This window comes from Vidua macroura, chromosome 5, assembly GCF_024509145.1.
Source record: "Vidua macroura isolate BioBank_ID:100142 chromosome 5, ASM2450914v1, whole genome shotgun sequence".
Classification (NCBI taxonomy): domain Eukaryota; kingdom Metazoa; phylum Chordata; class Aves; order Passeriformes; family Viduidae; genus Vidua; species Vidua macroura.
In genome coordinates, this window is record NC_071575.1 from 21,464,530 (window position 1) to 21,487,650 (window position 23,121).

At 50.0% G+C, this 23,121-nt stretch overlaps 1 protein-coding gene across 5 annotated transcripts; it reads right to left on the minus strand.

Moving 5' to 3' along the window:
- Window positions 1-1,895: 1,895 nt before the first annotated feature.
- TOM1 (target of myb1 membrane trafficking protein) lies at window positions 1,896-22,738 on the minus strand. 5 transcript variants are annotated; one of them, XM_053977346.1, is made up of 17 exons: window positions 21,588-22,096; window positions 16,340-16,520; window positions 15,293-15,377; window positions 13,461-13,539; window positions 13,146-13,295; window positions 12,899-13,033; window positions 12,512-12,658; window positions 11,443-11,559; window positions 10,832-10,965; window positions 10,165-10,198; window positions 9,520-9,628; window positions 8,418-8,538; window positions 5,969-6,044; window positions 5,506-5,559; window positions 3,767-3,826; window positions 3,403-3,439; window positions 1,896-3,298 (listed from the first exon to the last, which is right to left on the minus strand). In XM_053977346.1, exons 3-17 carry the CDS (start codon window positions 15,328-15,330, stop codon window positions 3,150-3,152), a joined length of 1,440 nt encoding a protein of 479 aa, XP_053833321.1. In that variant the 5' UTR covers window positions 15,331-15,377; window positions 16,340-16,520; window positions 21,588-22,096; the 3' UTR covers window positions 1,896-3,149. The 5 variants fall into 5 exon arrangements, with proteins under 5 accessions (XP_053833321.1, XP_053833318.1, XP_053833323.1 ...); XM_053977343.1 differs by lacking the exons at window positions 16,340-16,520; window positions 21,588-22,096 and adding an exon at window positions 22,608-22,738; XM_053977348.1 differs by lacking the exons at window positions 16,340-16,520; window positions 21,588-22,096 and adding an exon at window positions 22,340-22,356.
- Between the last annotated feature and the right edge of the window lie 383 nt (window positions 22,739-23,121).

The window sequence follows — 23,121 nt, forward strand, 5'->3', positions numbered from 1 at the left end:
ATGTCTTTCTTCATCTGGCATAGCAACAGCTGTTCTGGGTCATGCAAAATATCTGTCCAGGTCAGGATCCTGTTCCCAGTGTGGTTATTAATGGATGCCTAGGCAGAGCACAAGCAACCCTTCCCATCCTCTGTACAGTCACAACGTGTGGATGAATGCATGTTTTGGAGTGGTCGCTGTGCGGAGCTGCACAAGGCTGATGGTTGCAGCATAATACTAGACTACGGAAAGAAAACTCTGTTTTGTTTCTGTCCCCGGAGGTGGCAGAGCCTTCTAAGCAGGTCACTGCCAAGGCAGGGGCTGTCCTCTGCAATCGGGAAGCCCGGGCTGGGTGTGCGAGGGACCACAGCCATCTGGTGGTCAGAGCGAGCAGCGCTGTTCTTTCTAAAGCATCAGAAAACTTAAAAAGGGAAAGGCATCTAAAAGAATCCCTTATAGTGCTGTCTTTTTTTTCTTTCTTTTTTCCAATCATGAAGCAGTTTTTGCCAATGCGAAGAGCCCAGCCTGTAATTAAAATGATCCCTTGCAGAACTAGCAGGTTTTTTTTTCCCCCCAAGTTCCTTCTCAAAAGAAGCCTTGCAAAATTATTCAAGCTATTACTTAACAAGTATGACAGTACTAATTTGGAATCTTTCCATGCCTTCATCCCCATTCTTCATATTTTCAGTTACTTGAAAAAGAGATACCTTGTCACCGTTGGATAAATCTCAGTGAAAAGCACTGAGCACCATGGCTGGCTGCACAGTCGAGAGGGGACAGGCTGGGAGCCACAAGCAGCACTCTGAATTTTCACCTGTTGGCCATCGATTCAAACTGACCTCACTTGGCAGACACCAAAAATGCTTTCCATCTGTTTGTCCCTTGATGAAAATAGCAGCAACCCATTTCTGCTGTACTCAAGTCTTCCTTGGGGACAGCTCCCTCTTGTCTTTGCCAGGTCCTGTGCTGGCTGCTTGGGGAATTAAAAACAGTGTGAGGGTGAAGATGGGGTCTTTATCCTGAGGTGGGCTCAGGGCATCCCAGAGGCGGTAAGGAGGAGTTTGAACTCCCCATACTCAGGATATTCATTCACTCAGGATGTCTTTGTTTCTCCTTTCAGGGAATTTGCAGGCAGTGCTCTGAGGGGGCTGGAGGCACTGAGAACTTTAAGTGCCAGCTGAGGCATGAACCAGTGTTAAAGCATCACCAGTGTGAACAGGCTGGTGCCGTCCATAAATGCTGATGGGGCACCAGAAGCCTTTCCTTCCCAGCTGAGGCAGGCAGCCCAAGGCCAGGAACTGGCCAGAGGGCTTGGCCTTGCTTGTTCTGGAGGCCCTTCTGGCCCCACAGTTACAAAACCAGCCTGTGTTCCATCATGACCCTGCTCTTGCTTCCTCTCCTGCACGTGCTCCAGCAGGGGAAGCTCAGCCACTTGGCCCTTTTGCCTTTCTTTAGATGACATTTTCAAATCCACTCAGTCTCATTCTAAGAATGCCTCCCACAGCTCCCACTCGGCTGGACTCTGGAGAGATGGTATAGGGACAACTGAGGATGTCCTGTGGATACCAGAGAGCCCTTTAGTAGCAACTGTATTTCTTGCATGTCTTTGTAAGTGGCTTATGGGCTGCAAGGTGGGTATTCAGATCTGGTCACAAAGACAGAGAGGGAAAGGAGAGGAGGTAGCTCACCCTCTTGCTATTTTAAGATGGCCTGTAATCACCTCCCCAACAAGACTGTAGTAAAAAGCAGGGAGCACCTGCCTTGGCTCCCAGCATCCTCAGCCCCCATGCTCTCCTCCTCTCAGCACCAGTGCCTTTGCCTTTTTATGGAGAGCAAATGTGGTTGCATGTTTCATCCCTCTTCTCCCCACAGCATCCTCCCCTCCCCACACCAGCACTGACAGTACACACCATATCTTCAAGGGAGGCTCAAGTCTTTGCTCCTTTAATGTGCAGTAAAAAAGGACAACTCTCCCACACTCAAGAAATCCCACAAACAGGAGCTCTGAGCTTGGCACCCTCCTCCCTGGCTTTCATTTACAAGTGGGCAGCGTGTGCAGTTTGCTCTGAAGCGTTTTTCTCCCCATGTGCAGAGGAGCTTCTGGCTGCTGCAAGGCTGTTCTACTGGCATGAGATGACTGATGTCTTGCTTCCCCTCTGTGCTCACCAGCTGAACAAGCTTCTGCAGCAAAAGCATGTTCCCACTGGTGTAAGAGTGCTGATGGAAGGGCCTCCTATTTAGGGGGATGCACTCTGTGACCCCGGCGCACACAGCCAGCCTGAGGGAGTCTGTAGCATTGGCCTGGCTCTGAGAGACTCCCCACACCACGGCACGATGCGGTGGAAGGCATCAGTGGGAGAGGGAGGTAGGATCACACTGGGAGAAAAGTAGGATAATGGAAAATTAAATTAACTGCAAATAGTTTGCTGAAGGCACATCCTACCCTGTGGGAGACAGCCCCTTCAGCCTGGGGTACCGCTTGCAGTCCTGTGTGCTGCCAAGGGTTTGGATGACTGGCTGTCATGCAATGGAAACATCTGGGCTGTGGGTAGGATTCTGGATAAACTGATGGGGAAAGGGAGGTGAGGAAGAGAAGGGGTTGTGAGTGGGAAGGTGTTACATACCACAAACACTTGTGCAAGAGAGGTTAGAGCAACAGGGTCTCTCTACCATTAGTGTTCCTCCTTGGCCACCAGTAATGCTTCACATCCCCATGCTTTCCAGTCTAACACTGGCAGGCAGAGGGCTGGAGATACATTCTAGGGGAGGGGTGAGGAAAGAGGCAGGCAGGAATGATTTCAGCAGCAGACTGCAGCCTCTCCTGTTTCTTGGGCAAGATCTCTAACACCCCACTGGAAAGTAGGATGGGGGAGCTTCTTCCGGAGCTTCTTCTGCTTTGCCCACACTGTACCATAAAAAGAAAAGCCCACTGAACTCCAACATTCTCTAGCAGCTTTGAAACCCCCTTTACAAGTCTATTGTATGATATTGCTAAACACAACAAAGATTATCTGAAGTCTGAAAGCAGCTTAAAAATAAAAACAACTCAAAGGTAAAACAGGAAGAGAATGGAGGAAGGGGACAGAGTCCTTCCTCTGCTGGCCCCTGGTTGGAGGCAAGCAAAACAGCACACACAGCCTCTTGCTCCACAGCACACCAGTCCATAGCATTCACAAGGCAAACATAGCATCATCTTCCTTTGCTTGCTTCCGATGATGGCTGGCAGCAGGAGGGGACAGAGATGTCCCTGCTGAGGAGCTGGACAAAGTGGGGAGGCGGTCCGCAACTTTTGCTCGCTCTTCCAGAAATTTGTCAAACTCTGAGGGCAAGAGAAGACAGAGCATTAGCAAAGAGGGAGGTTTGTGGAAGAGCCAAGGTGCTGCCAGGAACAGTTAAAGACAAGAGCTGGCTGGCACATCTCACCTTCACTGGTGACACCTTTTGGATCCTCTGATTCTCCCTAGCAAAGAAAGAGAAGGGCATGGTTAGAAGGAAGGTAGGTAAAGGCATCTCACAGATGGGATTCTTTGCACACAAAAACAGGACAGTGTTCCCCGCACTTCCACAGTACAGACATGTTGGAGGGGCCCTGAACCTCAGTTCATTAGTTATGGCTCCCAGAAGGCTGATGATACTGTTGTGGTATCCCAAAGCCTGTGTCCCTGGCTTTTCCTTCCCTGGTCCCTCCCAGCAGTCTGTGCCAGCGCTGTTATACACTGCCTGAAGTCCAGCCCCACAGACAACTCCAGCAGGACTGCTGGCTCCAAGAAGGCAGCCCCTCACTTACCACGTCAGTGGAGAGCCACTTTTCTATGTCTTCCATGAAATTGGCTTGAGGAACTGGTACCTGGGACAGAAAAAAATGGGCAGTGAGGCCAAGAAAATAGAGGATGTTCCAGTAAATCCACTATGCAAAAAGAAAGTCCAACTCAGAAGCTCAGCCTCTCGCTCCACTGTTCAGTCAGCTCAGGCCCGTCCAAATCCAGCCAGTGCCACTGCAAAGCTCTCCCAGCTACCAGTACCATTGCTTACCTGCTTCCTCTGTCCCATCCATGCCCAGACACACAATTTTCAGGATACATGCCATTAAAAGCATCTGTGGTTTGGTGGCTGGCTTTGGGATATTAGGACTGGACCAGACTTTGCTTTTTGGTGAGGACCCACTAGGTGGAAGTTGGCTGCTTGTGTAGGCAGCCAGAGAGCAAGAGATGTGCATTTCTCTACACTTTCTCCCTCTACAAACCAGTGACAGCCTGCAGTGCTGAAGATATTGGAGGTGCCAGGTCTGACAGCACATTAAGGGGGAAAGACACCTGCCAAGAACTGATTCCTCGGTATAATCATGGAGCACAGCAGGATTTGATATCACACCAAACTACTGAAACAGACCCATCAAAGAGGAAGTCATCTACAATTAAACTTTACTTAGGGATGAGGCTAGCTCAGAAGAATTCATGGTCCTGATCAATTTAAACAGCAAAGAGACATATTCCTAGTGGACAGAGGTAACCTTGAAAGAAACAAAAGTCTGATTCAAAACCCCAGATCCTTTTCTCCAGTCATGAGCTCCTGAACAAAGCTGAGCAAGAAGCAGCCCTTGCTAGAGGCTCCCCAAGCAGAAGAATGAGAGAGTATTTGTGGGAACTTATTTATTAGTTTTCTAATATATATAGCTCCCTTGCCCTCAGGAAAACACCAAGACCAAGAAAAAGAGCAACACCTTCGTACCAAAGACAGGCAGATTTCCTCAAACGAGGGAGCAAGCACAGATAGTTATCACAGCTGTCAGATGGATGAATGGGAATGGAAGAGGATGTGTGAGATTAGGGAAGTCTCAAAGCAAACTGGCTTTGCCTGCCCAGAGATGATCTTTCTGGGGTAGAAGTGCATTCAAGCCAACTGTACAGCATGTGGGGAAACTTCCTAGAGCAGACATCAGCCTGGGCTGTGCCCATTACAGGAAGACAGGCTAACAAGCTTCAGACCCAGGAGCTTGTCAAAGCCTCTGTGTGCCTGAGGGAATGTAATTGCAGAAATTCCTGCTACCAAAAGACCAAATTCAAATGCCTGAAAGCTCAATCACTAGCTACAGGAGGAGGCCCTCAATAGGGTTAAATTCAGAATGTGTTTTCCTTCAAACATGCACCTCATGTTAAGGTGGAGAGACTGCAAGGAGAATAAATGGCAGCACCTGCCCTCATGATGCCACCAGCTATTGCCTCTTGTCTCAGACACCCACCCCAAAACAGGCCATCCTCTAGCTCAGAGTGGCACATGCTCTCTTGGCCTCAGAGGTCCTAGGATTTTTTCCTACTCATATGTTTACTTGAGGAAAGACTGGCACACTGCCTGCTTCCTTCCCAAGCCTGGTCTCCACTACTGGCCCAGCCCAGGGTTGCTCCATTTCAGTTAGCAGTATCTGCTGATGTCTGCTGTGCATCCTCATGTGCTGTGCCAGTGACACTTCTGTTTCAGCAGCCCCAGCCTCCTCCCTCCCTGCTGGCCCTCCATGACCTCAGATCTCACCATTCCTTGACGCATCATCCACTTTGTCAGCTGGGCTCCATCACCAGACTCCCCCTGGATGACAGAGAGTCTGCATTGCAGTGTGAGGGAGAGGGGAGGCAGCGGGGTTAAGGTGAGGGAAAGAATATACTAATACTGGTGGCCTACTTCTCTGATTGCAGAGAGAAGGTGACTGGACTTGCAAATTTGCTGAAGAAGAACAAAACATACATTTCCAGATGGAAATTTCCCTGGAGAGGGACATCCTTCCACTGTCTGAGGCAACCCCAGACTTTTCACAGCTCCTCAGCTCAGGGCTTTAAAGAATGAGGTATGCAGGCCAGCTAGGAAATGCAGGTTGGTGGAGACTAGGAGTTATCATCACTTGACTTTTTCCCAACAGACAGCACCCTTACTGCCTTGGTGAGCCAGGAGGTTATTCCCATTCCATACTGGTGATGCAGTAAAAGCTGTGGCCACTTACTGCTCCTGTGTTCTGCTGCCGGGCATCCAGGGCACCAGCAAGGCCTTTGGTGGCTTGGGGGTCTTCATATTTTACCCTGGAAGGAGAAAGAGAGACAACAGGCTGATGAGATGCCTGAGAGTGAAGAGCAGGAACTCCTAAACACATGTTCAGTTCTTCTGACTGCACAATTTTTCATACCTTGTCATTCTGCTACCAAGAGCTTCTAGAAAGGTGTGCATAGCCCTTATTAAAGGTGTAGCCCACCACCAAACAGACTAATCTACTCACTGGAACATTGTGGGATGCAACAGGACAGCCCTGGCACAGTGATGGAAGGATGACAAGGACTTGTATGAAAACTAAGACACAGACTTACAGAGCTAGGTGCATTAACCACAACACTCACCTTATTTGGGGTGGACTATAAAGAGAGAAAACTAACACAGACTGACCAGAATATTACAGATATTTTAGAAAGGATTTGAGCAACAAGCCCTCACCTACATACTCACCTATCTTCACAGACACAAACAGCTCAAAAACATCTCTTTAACTAATACCACACAAGAAGTGATGGCGGCAGAGGCTCACTGGCCTATGCTGGCCATAGGTGAGACTGGATGATCAGAAGAGCCTAGTGTCACTTCCAGGTTTCCAAATGCAACCTCTTTCCACACACAGACATGTCTCACCCATAATTTCCCTCATCCCAATCCTGTGTCCCCTCTAGGCTGCTACCACAGATGATAATGCCACACGTCACCATTTGATCCATGCTGAGTGGGGAAAACTCTCCATGCTAGGAAAATGAAGCCTTTCATAGAAACTCTCCACAAGTTTTCTCTCCAGCTGCTCCCAGGCCCAATCCCACAGATCCAGCAGACCATCAAGTGGAGCTGTTTTTGTTGGGGGCCAGGGGCTTGGGCCACCGCTGCTCAAACTTCTCAAAGAAGTGCTCATCGGTGAAGGGGCCGCTGTGGACAATGGCATCCAGGATGAAGTACAGCGCTGCTATCATGCCACTGATGAGGAAGAATGGCAGGAAAGGCTTGAAGTGCCTTAAGCACTGCCTCACCGAGACACACATGAAGCATGGGGGTCAGGAACAAACCCCAGAGGCTCTACCAGCACGTCCTGTTTGGGAGCTGTAGAGCAATGAGTCTGTTCAAGTGGAGGGAGACAACGAGAGTAGAGGCTCTCAGTGAAATATGAAGCCTGAGCCACTAGAGGTTACCTGGCAGGAGTGCAAGTGCAGGCAGACGAAGGGCAGTGAGGAATAAATAGAAGATGTCTTGTTACTGTGCAGTGATCATAAGCCTCAGCCTGTTAAGGACTGTGCTACAGCAGAGAGGATACAAATCCACCTCTGTCCAGAACTCCAGGACTGAGCACATACCAGTGGCTCTGGTTTCAGCCCCAGATTGGGTGCTGTTGATACAACTGTTTTTGTGCTGGACTGCCTCTGTCCTCAGGCAGCACAACCCATACTAAAAGCAGTGGGGAAACCCAGGGACAAAATACATGAAGTCATGTGTAGGCCATGGGTTTCCCCACCACATTTACCAGAAACAGTCTGAGGCAGAGGAACAGAAGGAAACATTGTTAGGAGACCTTAACTTGACATGTATACCTTAACTTGCTACTGGCCACCTGCAGAACAAGGCACTCCAGTGGCTGCAGGAGTGCAGGAACACAGGCCTTAAAGGGCTCGAGGCAGTGATGGGCCTGTGGGCTCTACTGCTTGGGACTCTATGGAGAGCAGCGAATGGCTCTGTCAGGCAAAACAGCATGAGATCAGCAACAGTCTCTAAACCCAGGGGATCTGGTCAGCACAGCTCTTGCCAGCTCCTCCAGAAAAAGGATTCAGGAATCCACTCTGCAGTGGAGAAGGCCTCTTCAGTTCAGCCAGTACAATGGAGACCCAGCTCTTAGTGCTTTACACCAGGAGGTCTCAACTGCACCATGGAGGAAGAAACATCGGTCCCACTTGGCAACAGGGAAGCTGAGGCACAGAGCAGTGCCCTCTTGCAAGCCACAACTGACTGCACTCTTCTGCACTCTTCCTGCACTCCAGCTCAATACTCTCTCTGTTAGGCTGAATGAGGACTCAGCAATACCCAAATTCAACATCACCCCAGTCAGGACACATGAGTTCACAGGCAGACAAGAAAACTGAGCCAGTCCCACTTCACACCTTCATCCCCAGACACTGAATCTCCCAGAACATAAGAGAGACCAATTCCTTCTCCCCATACCCAGAGGATGCCATGAAGGGGAGATGATGGCAGCAGGAAGAAGGACTGGGAGCACAGAGCTCAGCCTACAAACACTGTGTGTGAAGAGTGCAGTTCTGTTTCATCCTGCTGTCTCCCAGGAACTGCTACTGGTTGGGGGGTGGCTCCATTTTCCCTAAGCCCTCGTCCTTTGAAAGAAGGCAGAACAGGACAGAGTGAGCTGCTTCACTCACCCTTTGCGCTGCTCAGCCAACGAGCTGCCACGGGTCAGGGCAAACATGTCAAAGTCTTCTTCCAGCTTGCCAGAAGTGTCGAGGGAGTGCAGCCCCGCACTTACACTGCTTGAGTCCAGGTCTGTGGGAGAGAGAACAGGGTGAGCAGGCAGCACAGAACAGTAAATGGAGGACTGTGGGCTTGGAGAGTGCTGGATGGAAAACAGTCATGAGAACAGGCTAAACTACTCTAGGCCCACCCCTCCATCCTGCTTCTCAGCTGCAGCACAGTCTATGCATGTGTGCAGTCGTGGGTGAAGTAACAGAAGCTGTTTCTTTGCCCACTCAGTAGATATTTTTGGCTCAGTTTCAACAGAAGCAGCATCATCAATTTACTGATGCTGAAGGCTAGATGTTCCTGACCATTTTAGACAACTCTGGAGGGAATTGCTCCATAACTCTTGAAGAAAATAACCTGTGCTTCTGGGAAAGTACCTCTGAAACAGATGAGTGGATTTTCATGACTCAGGCATCATCTGAAAAACACCTGACTTGAAAAATATCTCAGCTGGCTTGTCTGTAAAAACAGTCTGGTGCCAATTTTCTGCAACTGCATCCAGGCAGTGCTGCGTAGGCTGTTGGTATGTCTTGAAGAACTCCCAGGACCCCTCAGGTGTAAAATCCTGGGTCCTGGGCCCAAGATGCTCATGGCTGCCTTTGCAGCATAGCTTCAGCTGCTCTGCTTCTCCCAGACCTCACTGGTGAGCCTGACATCACACAGCAAGAAAGGCAAGTAGGCATGCTACCAGGCATTGCAGAGGGAGCAACTTTATCCCCAGTCCTGCTGGAAGGCCAGGTCCTTAGCCACAGACTAATGCTGAGGTCCTTCTTAAGTCATGGCCACCTCCTGCACTATGTAAGGTGAGGATTCCAAGACATATGCTTGAGTGCCTTGGGGCATATACAAGTTTCTTCATGAGTTTATTAGTTGAAAACACATGGTATTTCTCTAGGTTACTCTAGGAACCCGACTAAATAATTCTGGGAGGTGATTCAAGGGCAGGAAAGGATTTTCAAAGCAGCACAGGAAAAAGACTGAGGGGAAAACCGCATAGCAACACACTCATTCCAGCCAGCTGAGAGGAAAGGTTGCTGGTGACTTCAGGCTGTTTCAGTGCTGAAGGAGTATTGGGTTCCAGGTCAATCAAGCTGTTCTCTGCCTCATTTGGTGCCTTTGGAAAAAGAAAAAAGAAGATGGTGGAGAGTTTCTGAAGCTTGGATACCCTGACCCTACAATTCTAGCTCATTGATACTGGAGAGGAAAGCCCTTCTGTACCCATTGAAAGGTATCAGCTGTGAAGAGGGAGAAGAGGGGCAGTGTTCAGAGAACTGGCTGGCAATAGTGTCCCAGGGCAGCATATGCCTGGGTAGCCAGCCTCCCAGCTCTGCTGGATGTCACTAAGTAGGGTAGATGCTGGTTCAGAGGACAGGGAGGTGCTCAGAGCAGGCTCATATGGGAATTGGAATCTCGCTATTCAATAACCATAACTGCTGCTGCTCTGCTCTTGCTCTTTAGGCAGGGCAGGAGAGGTTTGCAGTGGGAAATGGGGCGTCCCATGTACCAGATGCTCTGGTGCAGCTTGGCTGGGACAGCAAAGCCCACCATTTCTAAATGGGGCAGACTGAGCCTCCCTCCAAGCCAGCAGGGCACTGCTGGACCTGCAGGATGCAAACCAAGCTGCACAGAGGGGCAGTTGCTCTGAGTTACCTTAACAGGCTGTCCTGTCCGAAGTCGCTCGAACCTGTAAGGTAAGTGACAGGATGCATTTCAGTAGTGTGGGCTCATTCATCCACAGCCCAAGAGATTTTTTTATAAGACTTGGCACAGTCTGCCCTTTCCTACCCACTAGGAAAGGGGAACTATGGCTCAGGGCCCAATTTCCCCTCAAGATATCCCAGCAAGAGCCATAGAAGTGATGTCTCCTGAGAGCTGGTGTGAGAAAGCTTCTTAGGATCTTCCACAGTTACTTGTAACCAACAGCTCTCCTTACAGTTCATCTGGGGATGAGCTAGCAAAGATGTGTTTGTTGAAATGGAAGGAAAAAAAAGCAGTGCTGATCCCATCTGGGCAATTTCTTTCTGTCCTCATCTGCCTCAGAGGTAGAAACCAGTTCTTTCCATGCAGTTGCCTCCTTCTTTTGGGTTATGCCACAGGGACATCTTTAGACCCCATCAGGAACTTACACAGCAGCTTTGAAGGGACAGGAATTAGTCAGCAAAAACTGAGAACAGGCTTTGTTCTCAAAGATGGATGATACAGACTGATACATCTCAAGTATTATACTCTTGGGCAGATCAAAAGGGTGGGACAGGCAGCCTTCAAGGGTAGTAAAGTCTTGTGGGAGAGCAGGGAAGAGAGGGGAGGAGAGAGGTACCTTTCATGGCGCAGAAACACGTTATTGAGGTTGTCATTGATGAGGAGCAGCTCCTCGGTGAGTTGCTCATGGAGGACACGGGGAATCAGCTCCAGGACTCGCTGCTGCATGGCTCTGCATGTCCGATTCAGCTCCTGTTCAAAGCAGGGCAAGTCACAGGTGGGGAAGGTCACGTAGTGTGACCCACAAAGGTCACATTATGGCTGAGCACTCACAAATGTGGAATTCTGACTGGAACACAGGTTCCAGAGCCTACTGGGATCTATCAGGAACTGCTGATGGGCAACAAATATTGGTGTGAGAGGTAAATTGAGTCTGAGCTTTACATGGAATAATTGTATGCTTTTTGTGTAACACATCACCCACAAAGAAAGGCACTTGGGGACTACAAGTTCCCTTGTGAGATAATTCCAGCCTCAGCAATGTGATTTTCATCCACCATTGAAACTCTACCTTCCTTGTGTCTCCCTTATCCCTTCACTCCCTGATAATCCCCACACTAAACTGTCCAGTCATTCCCCACACCTGGCATACATTGGGCCTCAGTCCATCAAGTCATTGCTAAATTGTGCTGCATGTGCCAGCCCTCTACCCTGCCCAGTGTTCCTTACTTGCAGCAGCTCCAGGTCAGAAGGCTCGGCCTGGGACGGCACCAGCTCCGTCAACATCTCCGACATCACCTTTGTGTTCCCATTCACCACTTCCAGCTCACTGCGCAGCTTCCCGATCTGCAAAAGCCAAGTGAAGCGACAACTCTGCCAGGGGAGGGTGGGGACACAGCTGAGGTAGCTCTGAATGGCAGGTAATGGCACCACATGTGCATGCCTGTTCACAGAGCTGGAGGGAACAGCCACTGGAGAGTTCATTTGTCACCACTCATTTTAGCTCTCAGGAGCTCCCAGCAGGAAACCCCTCCATTACTGACCATCAAATTAATTTGCTGGTAGCAGATGCCAGGCCCTCACCTGGGATCTTGGCCACTAGTCTAGCCTTGATTTTTAATAGCCAGCACAGGCTGCTGATATGATTCAAATCTCTCCTCAGCTAACAGATCCCATGTGGTAGCCACTTACATTGTTTAATTTCCAAAATGGTGTAAGAGAGGGGAAAACAATTTATTCCCATTCAACAGGAGAGCCTCAGCTAAGCTGCAGTTGAGGCTTTAGTCCTCTGGTTTACAAGCTGCTAATGAGCCTCTTTAGAACAGTTTCTACCCTCTGTTTTGCAATGCAAAATACTGACAGCTAGGGGTTTGGTGCTGAACATGGTGTCATAGGAAGTCAGGGTGAGGAAGGAGAAAAGAGGATGGGGAAACAAATGAGGAAGCCCTAGCCTTTGGAAACCACATAGCCAGACAGGGTTGATTCATATAAAGTAAGCAGTGAGGCAAGATAAACAAAGATGATAAGGAGGCATCGTGCCTCAGCTCCCCACTTCCCTCTACCTGCAAGCAGCCCTGTTTTAGGGAAACATAACCACTGCAAGGTTGCAGTATCCCAGTTCATTACTGTGACCACAAGGGAGCTCTGGGGAGTTCTTGAAGGACTGTGCTTTAGAGGAACAGCTCCTAGAAGACAGAGGCTGGGGCAGGACCAGTACTGCAGTCCCAGAACAGTGTTTGTGAAATAGCTTCAAACACAGGAAGAGTCGGCAACATCCTGAGACTTGTATCCAACTCACCTGCTCTGGTGTGGGTGTGATGGGTGCATTGCTGGACGTGCCCCTCCCAGGGGACAGGGTGACAGGGTGGAGGATGGACTCCATCTGCTGAGGGGAGTTGACTGCAGGTGAGTTCTGTCCAGACTGAGAGTTGGAGCTATACACAGTCTACAAAGGTGGGGAAAGTGACAGAGCGAAGGAGATGTTAGATGCACACACTTGACAGGGCAGTGCAACTAGAGGAGAAATGTTGATGGCAGCTCCCCATCTGGTTCCAACAGTTCTTGGCTATCCTGGAGCTTCTCACCACCCAAAACCCTCTAAATTCAAGGCAGAGTTCCTGAAATCCCTTCATTGCTCCAGAATGGCAGCTGCCCAACATTCTTCTCTTCAGCAATGCTCACGTACCCTCTGTGGTGTGTGGATAGGTGACAGCATGTCCAGATCAGTCATGGGGAACTCCAAACCCTTCCGTCTCAGGTCTTCATAGACAGCAACGACACCAGTCAAGTCTGGAGAGCTGCGGAAGGCGTCCGCCCAGGACTGGGGAGAAGGAGACAGTACAGCCCATCACCACTTACAACAGCCTTCTGTACAAACAGCTAAAGACACACACTGTCTGGACTGGTGCAGATGCTTACACTTCTCGGCTCACCTGGATGAGGGTCAGCACCTTGTCATGCACTATGGCAGGTGGATTGTTCTTTGGCAGGATTGTTCTCACCAGGACACCTTCTACAAAGTCCTGGCTAGACACAAGGACGTGGAAGCGATGGCCGCAGTTCTTGACGCAGGTCTCCAGGACCTTCAAAGGCAATAAAGCAATAGCTGTAGCCTTCTCTGCCCTCATATGTTAGCCTTGTTGGCTTTAGGTACATGTGTCTGTTCAGCATGTGTGCTAAAACTTGTGTTCAGCACACAGCTTTACAGCAGGGTATCACAGAGCAGAGAAAGAGCCTTGACAACTCACCGTCAAAGCCAGCATAACTTCATGGAAGTTCTTATTCCCTACAATTCTCTTCTTAATGGCTCGGAATGCATCTTTGGGCCTGAAGGAGAAATGAGATGAAGAAAGATTAGAAGGTTGAGGCAAAGCAAAACAGCCACAGGTTCTGGATACCTCATACTCAGTGGGTGTCCCTCCTCACCATGTTTTCAGGATGGCTTGAAGCAGTGACTGGTAAAGCAGCTTTTGCTTGTGGTTCTGCAAGAGGAGTGGGGTTGGCTGATCATAGAACCATTTAGGTTGGAAAAGACCTTTTAGGGTCATTGAGTCCAACCATAAACCTAACACTGTGAAGTCCACCATTAAGCCATGTCCCTGAGTGCTGTTACTGAAATTAGAGGCCTCTGTGCTGATGTCTGCAACAGCTCAAGGTGTTGCAGACATCACCTTGAGAACAGAGTAAAAACCAATGCTAGAAACACACTCCTGGGGGGTAGAGCAAAATCCCATGGCAGAGAGACTGAAGAGGTGGAGATCACAGAAAAGCCTGGCACAGGTTAGAAACAGGAAGAAGACACCAAGTTGCAGCAATTCCTGTGTTACTCAAAGAGGAGCTGTTTAACATTTCCCCGGAGAGAAGGAGGCTCAAAAGCTGCAGGGGAGACACACTGGCAAAATCCTGCTTGTATGGGGAAGGTGGGTAAGAGACCAATGGCATAGCAGGGCCTCATTAACCATTCTCAAAGGGAGAAACACCATGGTCTCAGACCACTGTGGTCTTAAGAGGGCACAAATGAATGAGATGCAGAGCACAGGAGGAGAAGCTGAGCTGTAAGAGCAGTGATGCTGGAGGAGAAAAGTGGGGTGGAGACACTGAGGCAGTGAGGAGGGCAGAAGTGTATTGGCCTGTGGGGCAGCATGGTGTCAATGGATGGGCATTAGCAGGGCAATGGGAGAGCCTGTCCAGCTGTGTTATCAGGTGTCCAGACCTGAAAGAAGGGGCCACAGCTCTGGCCTGAGAACTGTGGAGAGAGACAAGTGTATTTGCACTGTGGAGATAGTGGAAAAAGGAGTGGTGACAGATCTGTAAGTAGAGGTGTATGACTTTGTTTCCATACAACTGTGAAGCTGAAAACTGGGCTTGCTAATCATCTGTCAACATCACTGTGGGGTAGGACAGCAGGAATGAAACCTGCATGTTTTATTCCATGTAGCACCTTCTTTTTTACATGCTGCTCTTGACATCTCCACTGTGAGGAGCATTCTCCCTTGAATTCACTGGCAAATCCCCAGCTCCTGAGTTAACAAGTCTGGCAGATTGATGAACATCTACCTGTGGGGAGAGGGAGACAAGAGCTCCCCCACCCACTTTGTGTGTTTTTGAGTGACTGTACATGAAAATACCTGAGAAGAAACCCAAGAAAGACTGGCACAGTAAGAGGACTGAATAGCAGCCTGAGATTTTCCCCTCTTCTCAGTCACCAGCCTTTAGATTTTTACTTTCCCAGAGGAGAGAGAGAAGAGTATGAAGGGGGAATAAATCAAAGTGGAAGAAATGCAAATATGCCTTCTGGAGATGGGAGGCAGCCTGGCTTGAACAGAGGGTTGTCTGGGGACCCTGAAGGCCTGTTTGAATGGCTCCTAGCGCTCACCAAGATTATAGAGAAGCATCTAATAAATGCTCTGACAGCTTTGCTATGTCTCTAAGTCTCCTAGCAGAGTCTTGTCTCAGGGATTGCTGAGAAGCCTAGCTTATTACCTCTACCAGTACATGCTACTACTGCAACCTAGGGATGTGGTGTTACAGGGAATACAGGGACCTGCCATGGGATGTGGGCCCTTGCCAACTCCCTTACCCTTCTTCAGTCTCGTTAATGATGTCACAGATCTCCATGTTGAGAGCCCAGTCCTCACTCCGCAGGGACCCATCGGTAGCTCTCTCTGGAAAACAGGAACAAAGTTAAGAGCAGCCCTGGCACTCTTAAGTCAACCTCTCACAAGACCCCAGACTGCTTCTCCCTGGCTGCCACTACCACATGCAAGGAGGCAAATCCATATGCAAATTCCGGGTCACCAAGTGTTCCCCACTAGGTGTCACCATGGCAGAGCACACTGCTGGGATAGTGAGAGCCCAGCTTCACCCATGCCACCAATGCTACTGACACACAAAGACACTCTGTGATCTCTGGTGTCCTGCACAAAAAGAGAAGGGGCTCAGCATGACTTCAGCTCCACAGCTAAGGAAAAGGGGGCTTATTTGCTTTGTTACTGCAAGGCCAGAAACCGCGAGTTCAGCCTGCTCACACTGATACGGACCTAATGCCAACAGTTCCAATTCTTGGTTTGTACCACATAAGGAGACAAAATAATCAATCCCCCCTTTTTTTTGTACAACCAGCTCTATAAAAACAAACAAACAAACATAGAAAACCAAAGCAGGGATTCTCTTGTGTAACATTTACACCTCTCCCCTGAACTTCTGGCCTCTAGGGAGTGTGGGCAGAAGCAAACTGCAGGCTGAAGTCGAAGCAATATTGTTCCAGCTTTGATTGTGTCCCCTTTAATTAGGAATCCCTCAGTCAGCCTTGATGTTATTTATTCAAGGCAGAGATTTGGGAAATGAGCAGCTATTACTGGGAGCACCAGTGTCTCCACCCTGTAATCATCCATGTCTCAGTCCTAGCCGTGCCATTGACTGATGCCTTCAGGGACACAGCCAGGAGAGAATGGCCAGTGGGGCCAGAAGGACTCAGGCACTCCTGAGACCACAGGGAAACATAGAGACACAGCAAATGGCAAGCAGAGGACAAGAACCATCGTTTCCAAGTCTCTCATCCTACAAAACCCTTGACTTAGCACCGGGGCAAGAGAATTAAAACTGGCCAGACCTGTTTAGCACTTACCAGGTGCACTTCAGGAGAGCTCAGTCCCAGCAAGGTACTTAGAAATGCCTGAATTTTCAAAACTGCTGTCCCTGCAAAATCTGTGGCTCTCCCTTGCTGCTATGGGTCCTCTACACCTTTTGAGAGGTCCTTCCTCTGCAGAGCTGACTTTTTCTGCTTTTGACCCAGCAGTTAATGATCCCTGTGTAGGAATAAAATTAAATGCCCATTCACACAGTAATGAGATAAGGCCTAACACAGGAAGAAGAAGATTTTTTAACTCCTGCCTGGGTAAGCACATCCATCATGTCCTGTTTAGGGTCAGGCACAGAGCTATTCACACCACTGTGCAATGCAGCATTTTATACACGTGTCCCTCCCACAGATTGCACACCACAGTGTGAAGCTATCTGCATCTTATCACAATCCAGCCACCACCTTTTCTGTTGGCTACAGAATGCATTGATTACACAGTGATTATGCTGATGACATTGTGGCCACAGCCATATGGAAGAGGGCAAACAGGGAAGGAGAGTGGCAGACTGTTCTTGATGCTCTTCCACCTTTCTAAAGGTCTGGCTATTACTGGAATAACCTTAAGGCTCCTTGATTCAGGTAAATTTTTGTCACTTTGAGTATTAACTTTACATAGGGATCCTGATCTTTGGCAGATCCAAGCTTCCTCAGTGAGGCACAGGAGGAAGGATTGCAGTGGGTGATGTGGTAGAGAATACATCCAGGGCAATAGGCATGTCTGGTGCACCAGGGCATGTACCAGTAAATGGGAAAACTGTGGTAACACATAAGGGAAAATGTTTTCCATTGGGGCTCCTTTGGGATCAGGACACAGTACAGAGCTCCAGGTTTCCTCCTGCCCTGGGACACTAGCCATGCTGGCAGGCAGGTTGCAGCTCAGGTCAGTCTGATGGGTTTGGCTCACGTGGTCACAAAGCCCCCCTCACTTGCACTCTCCTCCGGGATCCCCTGCTCATGACACATCATGAACAAGCCAGAAGTTTCCCTGCACTGTTTGCTGCCACTGGCAATGAATCACAGAAATCCACTACACAGGAGTTGCTCTTCTCAAAGTGAAGTCTACACCCACTCTTCTCACTGCACATGGAAGGAAAAATCCACAACTTGGGAAGAGGGCTGAGCCTGCTTGGAAGCTCTGAGCTACAGAAGAAACAAAGGACAAAATAAAACCTGCATTCAACCATCAATCCTTGCTGTTCAAATCTCCCCAACCTTCCTTTGCATTGTACACAAACATGAATTGAATCTGCAAACACCCTTTCCTCCCTTCCCAATGTTTGGTGGCACGCTGTAACCTGCTCCCCACCACTCTTTCCCTTCAACTGCACCAATCTTGCCAAGGTCGAGCAGTAGGTTTGCTTTTCAGAAAGGAATGTAAATAAACCATGCATGCTCCTTCACCTGGCTGGCCATTTAGGGGAAAACTGGGCTTCCTCAGAAGTGACACACCCTGCCCCTGTTAGCCCACAATATGGTGGCCATCCTGCTACCATCAGTTCATACACTCATCAAGGGAAAGCTGCAGGAAAGCAACAAGCCTGCCATAAACACAGCACAAAGTTACAAAATCCAAAGCTGGAAGAGCAGTATTAGAGCATATGGAAAACAGGAATTTGACCCTGAGGCAATTCCAAAGACCAAAGGCTTGAATTTACCCAGTACAAAGTAAGGCCTGGCCTAGCTGGCATTGGGAAAGCTGGAGCTAATGCCCTTCTAATCCTTCTTGCTCTCTTCCAAGCTGTAAGGGACTGTCCATGCCTAGCAAGATATGGAATTTTTTTCCAAAATCCTGAACTTCGCCCTTCTGTAAAGCCTGCAGAAGGGAAGGAAACAAAGTCTAATTAGTCACATGAAGGATCAGGGTGGTTGGCCCCATTTCATGAGCTGTAATTAGCACATGAGCTGTCTGCTCTGCACGAAATCTGAGCCCGGGATGGCTGGGGACAGCGACAAGTCCCTAAAAAGAGCAAGCACAGGAGGCAGGGCACTGCCACACGCCCAACACTCTGCCTGGTGGGACTCATCAGGCAGCATCTACTTGTGTGTGCTACCAGCTGAGCCTGACCTGCAGCAGAGAATTCCCCTGGCAGAGGTTATCACGAGCCTGCGAATGCCATCCTCCTCCAAGCCCCAAACCAACCGGCTGCTGAAATGTACAGGAGGCCCTTCATGGGGCTGCTCCAAAGCCACATTGTTTTGGCAGCCAGTCCAGCTCCCCGGGTGTGACAGCATTGGGGTTTGTCTGATTCCAGTCTGCTGCCTCACAAATTGCTCAGATCGACCCAGAACTGCGCAGGACTGTGGTACGGGTTAAACCAGAGCATCGGCTCTTTTCCTGCATGGCACTGCATATGCTCCTGCTGACTGCAGCTAGGTGATGAAAGTTATTTGGAAGCAGCAGATAACAAAGAACTCCAAACACTTGGCATAACTAGCGCAAAGGAGCTGTACATTGCTTTGTGCTATGAGTACATTTCACAAGTTTGCTTCTTTTCAAGGTTATTGTCTCTGACCTGGTGGCAGGGGAGAGTGCACAGTGCAGCTGGGGATCCCACTCAGCTGTCCCTGCAGCAGCACACCAGCACTGCAGTCAGAAGTGTGGGGAAGTACAGGAGCCAGGGACAGCAGTTGCTGTGTCCCCTTTGCTCTGCACTGCAGTCAGAAGTGTGGGGAAGTACAGGAGCCAGGGACAGCAGTTGCTGTGTCCCCTTTGCTCCCCACCCCGAACCTGAAACACCCACAAGCAGCCAGATGCTGCTCAGAAATCCTTTGTCTGTGATATGCTCTGCCCCTTCTCCAAGTGAAGCCTTCAAACAGTGCTCCCTGCAGTGCTTCTTGCTGGCTCTAAGTTCCTCAGCAAAGCATCAAGCACCTTCTCACCCATTTCAACAGGTGTTTGAGGATACCAGCAGTTCATTGCATGAGACAACTTAGGTTCAGCAGAAAGCAATGCAAGATGTCCCTTCTCCCAACTTTCCTTCAGTTCACAAACTCACAGGCCCAAATCAGCATCCTGTACAAACCTCATGCTTTTATTTCTCTTGAGGGAACTTCAGCACCAGCTCTGTCAGGACTTCACCATTTAGCTGTATCTTTCACTTAAGCCTGAGAGGACAGCGTGCATTCTAGAGAGACCAGATATACGGCTCCAAACCTAATGGTTTGGACACAGACTCTGCTGACATAGTGGTGTGGGCATGCGTGTCTCTGAACTCCTGCTCCTTTTCTGTGAATCAGCTCAAATTCTCAGGGATCAAGTGACTCTTCAACTGCTGCCTTTGCCCTTTTCCCTCCAGACATAGGAGACACAGAAGACAAAGCAATGCATTTTTGAGAAGCACAACCTTGCAGGGACCCACAGAGCCCACAGAGGGGTGCAGGAACACCTGCAAGGTGGGATCCAAAAGGTTGTGGGGATTTTTCTGGTATATTGTTTTGCATCTGCCTCTCTTCCTCACTCAGGAGCCTTTCCTACTTGCTCTCTCTTTACAGTCTCAACTTTTCCTGGTCCTCATGCTTAAAATAACCCCCATCCATAAAAAACATCTGTGTCATCTCTCTGCTACACCGTTACTTCTATCCCTTGCCTACCCTCACTCACTGAAATAACCTGCCTCTGTCCCTTTTGGTATTGCTATAATTACTAGTTATTTTAGACTTCCAGGGTGAGGAGAGAACATTGGTGGTTTCTTCTCCATTCTCTCCCTCAGAGACAATTGACCTCCTTGGAATTAGATTTTCCATTTTGAAAATGGAAAAAAGCTTCTCTTAGCTCCTAGATGGAGGCATAGTGGATTTCCCTTTCCAGAGGGGAATCTGAACTATGCTGCTTTATCACTTTTTGGAAATTTTCCCACTGGTGTTTAAAAAAACCCACCACACAACAGAAACAAATACAAAAAAACCCAAACAAGCAAGTCTGTATTCTTCTTACTTGGGAAGAGACATCATGGTGCAAAAACAGGAGAGGCAACTTTTGTGACTAAATCTCAGAACTGTGAGTAAGAAACTAGAAAACCTACTCCTCTGCAACTGACTCATTCTGTGACAGATCACTGAGATTATCTGAGCATTGCTTTCCTAGTCAGCAAAATAAATGGCTCTTACTAGATTAACATTAATGAAGGAATTTGAGAACCTTACTGCAGTGGCCACAGAGGACTCTTTTTTTTTCCTTAGCCTTCATCTAAAGCTATTTTAGACTTCAAAAGCTGTATCAAGCATGCATGACTTTGCCCAAATAATTTACAAGGACGCAGCATTATCTTTCTGCAGACAGCCCAGGGCAGCAGCACTGTGCAGGTTTGGTGATCAGGCTCAAGGGTTGGACACACAGCTGCCACAGACCTACCAAACGAGTTTGGGGGAGTCATGTTTGTGTCACAAATTAAGCAGGGAAGATAGCATTTATCCACATCCCCAGGATGTTGACAGGCAATGTTCAAAAGGAGAAGATATTAATATTTTCAATCACCACCCCTTTCAAGTCCTCCACAGAGTTCCTTTCTCATATGCTGTAATTCCTCCACCTCTTTGGACTCCCATAACCCAGTCAACCCCCCGTCAGTAAGATCTCCTAGTATCACACCTCTGCTTCTCAGCTCCTCTCGGACAACATTTTTGAAATATCTTTTCTTTTTTCCTCTTATTTGCTGTTGGTTTGTTGCTTGGGAATCCCTTATTTAATTGAAACAAAGCCTAGAGGTATAACCCACTTACAGTCTGGTTACTAAACTGACCACAAGATCTGTGAGGCAACCTTCAGATTGCCTCTACCCAAACACAAGGACGTATCTGATACACTCACTGAGGGAACAAAGAGCATTCATTCAGGAAAGAGCAGATGTCTTCTCCTGGAACGTGTGATGAAACATGTGATGTTCTTCTGGGAGTATGTTGAAGATCATCTGGAGGATTTTGATAACACTAAGTTTTCCCTGATGATCCTTCTACCACCTGGCTGTAATGCATCTCACCTATCAGTCCCAACAGCAGAGTGGCACATCACAATGCCCCTGACACACTTTGGGACAGTGTTAGGGTAGCCTCTAAAATCATTATAATAAAAGCATTACTTAAAGCAGCTGCTTGCTCTCTTTCCATCCCAGGCACAGCCTCCTATTCACCCATGCAAGGACACCAAAAAGACTGAATGTGGGACCAGATGATCACAGCAAATAGCAAAGGTCTGACAAGCAATGAACAGCAAGAATGAGCAAGTGCATAAACTTACAAGTGGAGAGTTTAAATGGGCATCAACCTTCCAAGCACAACTTCAAGGCCCTCAGGCAACACAACATGAGAACAGAGAGTCTTCATTCTAAGCATTTTAAGACCTGTGGCCCTGTTCTGACACCAGTGCGGCTGTTGATGGTCTTCTTCTCTCTAAGTGCGGCATCTCTCCTCCACTTTCTCAGGCCACATCCTTCTCTCATGTTCCCCAAGCTGCCCTGAGCACAGGGACTGCAGGACACCACGTGCCCATGGGCCTGCCAGGGCACAGGGTGGGTGCTGTGATCATTGTCTGAGCTGGTGCTCCATGCTGTGAGCCAGCTTGTGCTGCAGGAGCCAGGCCATGGCCCTGCCAGGCACCGCTTGTCCCACAGCTCAGTGCGGGGAGGCTCAGGGCGGGCAAACACCCCCAGCCGCCCAGTGCTTGAGTCCTCCAGGCAGGGGACACTGGTCCGACTGGGTGAACTGTGTACCCCAGGGCCAGCCCAGCCTGCGGCTGCTGTCCCCGCAGCCCCGCTGTCCCCGCAGCCCCGGGGTCTCGTGGTCGCCCCTCGTGCCCCCGCAGGTCACGCGCCCCGTTCCCGCCGGGACGCGATTGGCTGCCCTGGCTGGAGCCCAGCCAATCAGCAGCTCCCCGAAGCCCCCGAAGAGGCGCTGGCGGGAATGGCCCCAAGCCAATCACGGGGCTCGGCGGTGCCGGGGGGCGTGGCGGGGACCACCGGCCTGCGGCCCCTTTAAGTGCGCAAACTTCACCTCGCCATCCCGAGACCCTCTCGCGCCCGGATTGGCTGGCGGGGCCCCCGACGGAGCAGCCTCGGGCTGCGCGCCCGCTATTGGCCAGCAGCACCCGTCAGTCAGAGCAGAACTCTCTTCTGATTGGCCAGCGCGCCGCTGGTCCCGCCGCGGGGGTGGGGGCCGGCGTTTCCCCGAGGAAGGGTCCGGCGGACGCCCCCGGGGGCGCGGGGCCGAACGGGCGAGCGGGGCCGCGGGTAGGGTCGGGGGGCGCGGGTGCGGTTCTCACCGATGCGCTGCCCCACGGGGGAGCTGAAGGGGTTCCCGAGCAGAAAGTCCATCGCCGCCGCCGCGCCGCGATCAGCTGACGCTGCCGCCGCCGCCGCTCACGTGATCCGCGCGCCGGCCGGGGCGGGCCCCGCCGGGCCCCGCTGTGACGCCAGCGGCCGCCGCCCGGACCGGCCCCGCTGTGCCACGGGCTGAGCGAGGCGTGGAGCGGCCGCGGCTGCCGGGTAGGGCGGTGTGCAAGCCGACGGGTCCCTGGTCCTGCTGGCCCTTAGCTCCGGCCGTAGGAACCGAGGGATTCCCGCCGCCGAGAGCCTCCGCTGCTTTCTGCAACCACGCCGAGCTCGTGCAGAACACCCGCGAGCCTGAGCGATGCCCAAGCCCTGGAAAGCCCATGGCGATGAGTTTTTAGTTTTCCATAGCCCAGTGTGAGTAGGAAGGTCTCCAGATACTCCCGGTAGGAGTTAGGAAGAAATTCTTTACTGTGACCCTCACAGTGGTGAGGCACTGGGACAGGT